Source organism: Montipora capricornis, chromosome 3 (assembly GCF_036669925.1).
Source record: "Montipora capricornis isolate CH-2021 chromosome 3, ASM3666992v2, whole genome shotgun sequence".
Classification (NCBI taxonomy): domain Eukaryota; kingdom Metazoa; phylum Cnidaria; class Anthozoa; order Scleractinia; family Acroporidae; genus Montipora; species Montipora capricornis.
The window spans coordinates 33238398-33245897 of NC_090885.1; the positions used below are offsets into that span (position 1 = coordinate 33238398).

Sequence of the window (7500 nt, forward strand, 5' to 3'; positions counted from 1 at the left end):
TCATGCAGATTGCTACCACAGTGATCCTCGGAGACAAAGGCCTTTTCATGGTGTGCACAACTGCGAGGTAGCGGTCAAAGGTCATCACTGTCAATGTCAGGACAGATGACCCCATGGATAGATAAGCAAGGAAGGGCAGAAACTTGCAAAGGAAGACACCAACTGCGCCGGAAAACCACTTGACACCTTGGAACAAGTACGTCACAGACAACGGCACAGCAGTTAACGCGTCAAGTATGTCAGAGGCCGCCATGTTGACGATGAGCATGTTAAAGGTTGATCTAAGTTTTGGGTGGCGATGGACCACAAAGATAACTACTGAGTTGCCAAGCAGAGCCAGACAAAAAACGATAAAATAAGCTATCGTCAAACCAATCTGGGTGGCGAGTGTGACTGGATGGGCGACACAGCTTGAGCCCTCGGACAGATTCGTCTTTGTTTCTACAAATCATAGATAGAAATGGATTTAAATCAAGAGAAAAATAAGATTTTCTCTTGCTTAAAATATATTCTACTCTTTGTTCAAACCAGCTTCTCGTTTTTCTTAACACTCAGCATTTTGTTTATTTTTATAATTATTTTGAATTTTCTCGGTTGATGTTAAACTTTGCAACAATAGTACGCACATAAGTTAAACACTTTAATTGTTACATTAGTCGGCTGATACTTTGACCTTTCAACCTCGTTGCAACACCCCACTTATTGCATGCACGATAAAGCATGCATGAAAGCCACCATGGTTTGGAACTGAAAGAAAAATTGCACTATCACCTCTTAAGGGACAGAAAACGAAGTGGCAATAAGCCAGTTTAGAGTTTGTAAAGAAGCGCTTCAGGATAAAAAGTAAATGTGTGCTGGAAGTAAGGTTAGCGTAAGTTTTTCGTGAGTTACTAATGGTCATTAAGTCTAAGCACTTATTTTAAATGGTTAGCATTAAGGTTGGGGTTAGGCATACTGTGCGTGATAACCAATTCTGCTTTTCTATCTCAGGGGTTTTGAATACCTTGAGGAGGGCAGTTAGCAATATCAAAATATGTTAAAAGGAATAATAAAGAAACACTGAAACATACATGATGTATTGCTGATATGATATGGCCGACACCTTGGATAGCGAAACTAACAGAGGCCTGATTAATGAGAGGACGAGGAGGATCCTATACCGGCTATGTGCTTTCAAAATGGCTGTTCATTACGAACGTTCCCTTGAACAAGCGTCCGCCTGCCAAAAAACGCTTGCATTGCAGGCTATTGCTTAGTTATCATTACTACTTGCTCAATCTTTTGCTTACATTGAAATAATATAATCAAAACCAAGTTTATATGCTTTGAAATGTCACAATAACAAAACTAAGTTGAACCCCTAATAGCGTAGTTAAATTTTTTTTTTTTTTTCAATTGCTCAGAAGCGATTTTGCAGGCTCTTGTAAGTGTTATTTATTTGAACGATCAAATAAGGGTTTGTTGCTCATTCTTTTTGTGGAGATGTAGATACTGATAAATCAAAACTTTGTGATTATTTTGGCATAGTCTTATTCAAGCCATGCATGAGTTATTCAATTCGAGCAAGTAGTACATTTGGATGAAGAGGCGTTTCCTTGTAATGTCCTCTTGATTAATTTGAGCGCCAGATATAAATCCCGAAGTTCGAACTTCTGCTTTTGGGCCTTCCTTCTTTCATTTTGTTATATTCTTTTTGTGATTTGTATACTTTTTTCTTGTAATATTTTTCTTTTGCCTGATATGGTCACCCTTTTAAGCCATTCTCCTTTTTTTTCTCCGTTTAGCGTCGTCCCACCGACCTATTTTTTTGGCATTTTCAAAACTGAAAAAAAAAAAATTAACGACGTAGTTAAACCATTTTTATGTCGAATAAGAATTTCTTTTTCCTATGTTGTCTTAATTTTATTTTATATTAATTTTGGGTTCGTGTCTTGTTGTTTCCAGGCTCCACAGCAATGATGCTGAGGTACCAGGTCTCCTATTTCCGAGAGTTCTTTTTCTTTTTTTTTAGTTTTTTTTTTTTTCAATTCGAACGTCCGACCCAATATCAGGAAACTCATTCGACGCTAAACGAAAAAAAACGGGGATGGCCTTATCAATTTGGTTGTCAATCTCTTTCACTTGTTCTCTCCATGTTTGCAGCATTTCTTGACTTTGGCGGAACGATTAACTACTGTGCTAGGTTGAACTTCTGTGCTGCTAATAAATTCGACATTTTTTTTTTCTTCCCCTTTAATGTGACAAGTTCTTTTCTATAATTAAACTGTAAAACTTTGCCTGTTCCACTAGTCTGAGTCTATCAATGGATTCCTTGGTTCACCGCGAATATGTTTAACGTTGTGTTTGTGGCAAAGTCAGTCATTAATTTACTCACCTTCAGAGAGCCTCATTTATTTGAACACTGATTTGAACACTGATTTGAATCAAGGTAAGATGCTGATCATTGTAGTTGTTAATTAACGTTACGTAGCAGTAACGAAAAGAAGCCTGAATTTTTCAGGATTTGCTTTCGTTTTTTTTTTTTTTTTGGCGATGATCAGCATCTTAACTTAACTAACGCAACTTCCCTTCCATGGTCAGATCGCAACTTTGTCGGAAATCCCACCATCCATGCCAGAGTAGAATTTCTGGCAACTCTTGGGTTTCTATATGTCTGAGAGGAAATAGCCACGAATACTTTGAGTAATGATCTTCATTTCTCTGTTTTGCTCTCTCGTGCTGACTACATGTAGCTGAATGTGCTTCTGAGCTGAGATGTTCTATGCAATTCCTTTTTAGGAACAACATTTTTGTTGTCACTGTTGACGACCAAGAGCCCATTTCTTGCAGGCAATTTTCGCTTTTGTTGGACTGGAGAGATCTGAGCATTTTCGCTCTTTAGCCATCCTTTAGCTTCTTCATAACATTCGCCAACTATAAATAATATTATTCCTAGTTATACATTTTGTAGACTGCTTAAGCTCGTTTAACATTTCCAAAAAGTACTCGGAGTTCAGACAAACACCGCCGCTGGCAATTCTACCGGTTGCGAAAACGGATGATAAGCTATATTTTCCTAAGTCACACATAGTGCCATGTATGCAAGTGCGAAATCGGAGTTACCGCGGGGGCTTGGAAATAGTTTAAACTCTTTCAGTGGTAGAAAAAATGTACAGTTGAAGTTTAACTGTTAACTGGTTGGCATAGCGGTAAATGCTGAGAACACGAAATCAAAGACGTACGATGGTGCGAGGTCCACTCTCAGGAGTGGCGTGGAAGGAAAGAGACTGAGGTAAGGTAACGAAGCGGTAAAGATTGTAAATAGCAACAAAGAAAGGGGTAGATGATGGAGATAAGGTAGCAGAGAAGTGAAGATACAAGAAGAGTGGACAGAATAGTTTATCGCTTCCTTTTTTTTTTTTTTTTTTTAGTTGCTTTCATTTTTAATCCCCTAATAAATCCAGGCCCAAGTTTTTTGTTACATCCTTCAAAAAAGGGAAAAGTTAAGCCCTTTTTTCGACAGTTGATAATAAACTGGTTTGAAACATTTTAGCCTAGGTGAATTTGTTTTAATTCAAACTACTTTAAAATAAAATGACCTGGGGCAAAATTATTTAAACCTGAATTTAATTTGTAATGGTAATAGGACGAGTGGAGTCCAACTTGGTCTGTAATCATACCAGTGATAACAATATCGGACGACCGCGCAGCTGGAGTCCGATTTGTTTATCCCGACTATGATTACAGACCGAATTGGACGACACGAAGTCCCCTGACGCTTACTTTATCTAACAGCAATTCTTCCTCATCTTACGTATTGCCAAATTGTATGGCATTTTTGTAAGCAATCTGAGAGGAGAAAATTAGAGAGACTGCAAGAACGCACTTTAAGAATAATCTACAACTGTAGAACAGATACTTAGAAGACCTTCTACAACGTGCAAAGTTGCCCTCTCTCTGCAATAGAAGGCTTCAAGAGATTGTGATTTTAATGTATGAAGTCAGAAATGGCTTGGTCCCCGACTACATAGGTGAACTTTTCAATTTTAAAAATAAAGTGTACTCCTTAAGAAATGCAGATTTTGATGTACCTCGCTATTCAACAGTAAGATACGGAAAACACACTATTAGATATCTGGGCCCATATCTTTGGTCCAGACTATCCCCAAGTGATCGACAGCAACCTTCGCAGACAATTTTGGGCGGAACATTAGAAAGAAAGACATGACTTCTTATATTGAGGGCACATGCAGCAACTGTGTTTTATGCGAACATTAAATATTAGATTTTCTTTGAAATAAGTGATATTAAGATATGTAAATAGTTTTACATGAATTTTCTTTGTTTTAACAAAAGATTGTAAATTTTAAATTAGCTCTTAACACTTTTAACATTTTAAATTAGCTTTTAACACTTGTTGTGTTCCTATTTTAATTTATTTTTTGTATTTGGAATGTTCTTTAGAGTCCACCATTAGCTTATATTTAGCTAAATACTCTGACACTTAAAGTTCCCCTGTGACCAAAACTATGTTAACAAAGCACTAAGTGACCCACGTTTTAAGCCTTGATTTTAAAAAGACATCTCTTTATTTTAACTGGAATTTTCCTATTTAATGGTCCGCCATTACGAACATTATGTTCTTGAGAGAGCTGGATCGAGGAGAAAATGACGTAGAAGGCTCACTAGTTTAATAATGCAATACGTGTATACGCCGCAGAATTAACATGCAGCACGGAAGTTTCAGACTTTTAAACTCACGCTTTGCATATATAATAAGCTGCGTTCACACGCTGAAATTTTAAGCTAGTGAGCCTCTGACGTCACGTTTCCCTGGATCCAACCGTCTGAGGTCCAATCGGTCAGTTTTGAACGTGAGTAATGGCGGACCGTGAAATCCAAAACGTACACTCAAAGTAAACGGCCTTCGGATAAAAATCAAATCTCAAAATTTTGCCAGTCAGATGTTAAGCGAACACACTTTTAAAATCTGAAGAAAAAAAGGAAGTGGTTTTTTTTATCACAGGGGCACTTTAAATAAAGTTCATTCCTTCGTTCATTCATTCATTCATTCATTCATTCATTAATCATTATTATTGAACTGTCCGATAACACCTTGGTAAGTAAATTAGTGGTAAATAGGAGTTTTTTAAACCAGTCACAATCAAGGAATTGCATTTTTTATGATTGCAACCTGTAACATAATTATTTATTTTGGAAGTCGCGTGATTGTGTTTTGAGATTTTTTTATTTTATTATTTTATTTTTTCATGCAAGCATGTGTTTCATCTCTACGCGGCGCCGATGTGTAATATTATTATTATATCAAAACTCCAAATTGTCTTATCCTACGTTTATGTTCTATGATGGTGTTCCCTTAATTTAAACAAAGAAACTGCAGCCAAGTTGGTGTCCAGAACTAATCCTAAGAAATATTTTCTCTAATCTCGTGATGAACAAATAAGAATCGACCAGCACCAGATCAATAGCAGGGCATTCGAGTCCTTTCAAGGTTGGATTTGTTCAAGTCTCGTTTGTTTTCAACTGCTTTGAGGTGTTCCTTTAACTGCAATTATTTCGCTTAGCTTATAAAATCCGATTTGGTAAGCTAGTTTTAAGGCTGTCAAACCTCAATCTTCGCTTTCTGATGCAAAAGCAAACGCTTTCAAGGATATCCTTCTATAATTTTGTTTTCCTTAAGGTAAATCCCTTCATATGACTACTGCAATGACAGATTTATTACACTCAGTAGCATCGTTATGGAGTAAACAGAAAATGCGCGACCACTGAGCACTGGCAACGAATTTTGATATTAAAAAATAACACCTGGCGTGCTATTGTTTTTGTTCTGGGCTATCCAAAAGGTTTAAACTAAAAGGCGAGTCGCCCAATGATTGTTTTAAAATCAAAGTTTCACAGCGCATATCAAATCAGGTAATTCCACTCAAATTCTTCCTGCGTTTTCATGGGTTCAAAATCTTACCTGGATACCTTTGTTTCCAACTTTGTTTTCCTTCATACAATTGTTTCAGCCCTGATGTTTTTATTTGCTATCGATGAGTTAACAACAGACTCTTAAATCGCCGAACTGGAGCGATTTTTTCTCCGGCGCAACACGAAATCTTGCAACCTTCGCCCCTCTTTAGTCTTTAACTAATACGCGCGATTGAGGTGCAATTGTCAATAATCGACGAGAGAATGTCAGCTGGACAGGTACGCGAAAATTATCACCTTCCTACAACGTCGGACAGTTTTAGCTCGAATGCGAACAAGAAACCAATAGGAGAAAATTTGTACTTTCGGCCGGTTTGTTTTCTTATTCTTCTGCTTCCCCGGTGATGGATCGAAATTCATCCGTTGAAAACTACAGCCATGCAACAGTCGCATAAAAACCATACTTTCTGGTAGGTAAAGAATCAGGGATTTCTAAGTTTTATAGGTTTCTTTTTGTACATTAATTAAAAAAAATTATATTATACCACAAAATACAATTTTATAAGCACAAATTCATTGATCGCTAAAATTGGAAAAAAGTTGAGACCTATGTGACTTTGCTTACCTGAATAGTTACCGTACATGTTCGGACTGCTCTCAGTTGTGCCAGGTACTTGTAGCACTGTCTAGCTAGCGATGATCTCACCACATCCGTCGAAACTTGCTTTATAGTAAGATTCGATTTGATGATTGGGTTGTCTCCGTGCTTTTTATGGAACTGAAGTGCCCAACTGACAGCAAAATACAAAAGGTAATAAGGTTTTTAGGAAAATGGATGTTCAATACTGATCAGCTTGTCAATAACTATTATGAGGTTTGTGTCAGGTGTTGGTTATATTTCATTGAACAGTGGTTCATTTCTTATGATAATATTCCAGTGTAGCTGACACTTGTAACAAGGAACATTATCATTCAGATACAATGGGAAATGTTTATCTTCAGTGTATTTAATATAAATAAACTTAAATATACTCTTTACTGGAAAAAAGCATTGCATGTAGGCCATGAACTGTAAGAGCAAACTTTGAACATGAATTGACTTGAAACTTGAATATAAATTTAATAACTCGATAATAAGCTGCTCCACACACGAACCAAACTATTTGTGTTAACTGAGGCAAGATTTTAAATCAAGACCTTTTTCTGACTGAGGTCGTTCCCTAAGGGTATTTTCCTAAACTCTTCCGATAACGTCCATTAACGAAATAAAGCGGACATAATACCAGACTCTTGCACGAGTACCCAAAGTTTGATAACGTGATTTTGCCAATTCCAGAAATTGTCATCAGATACCTCAGGGAATGTCTTGCCCCGGAGATAAGTAAAACTATTCCTTTCAGTGGTCGGCCAGCAAAGCAAAAATATGGTGTGATTTTCACCAATAAACAACAACGGCGAACTGTATTGTTTCTTGTACACGCGGCTTATCCGAGTTCTCGAATTCTTCCCTTATGTTCTTTGAAGTTAATAAGCCCACTGCTACTTTAACTAACGACTAAAACGTTGGAAGTGGCCTTGTCTTCCTAA

General features: G+C 37.1%; 1 protein-coding gene across 4 annotated transcripts in view; it reads right to left on the reverse strand.

Moving 5' to 3' along the window:
• The window catches only part of LOC138041307 (substance-P receptor-like), a 21600-nt gene that overhangs the window by 2922 nt on the left and 11178 nt on the right, over positions 1-7500 (reverse strand). For all 4 annotated transcript variants that reach the window (XM_068887083.1, XM_068887081.1, XM_068887084.1 and 1 more), the window contains 2 exons: positions 6539-6704; positions 1-441 (listed from right to left, as the gene is read on the reverse strand). The exon at positions 1-441 is cut by the window's left edge and continues 2922 nt beyond it. In XM_068887083.1, coding sequence (XP_068743184.1) covers positions 1-441; positions 6539-6557 — 460 coding nt within the window. In that variant the 5' untranslated portion in view covers positions 6558-6704. The remainder of the gene's footprint in view (positions 442-6538; positions 6705-7500) is intronic.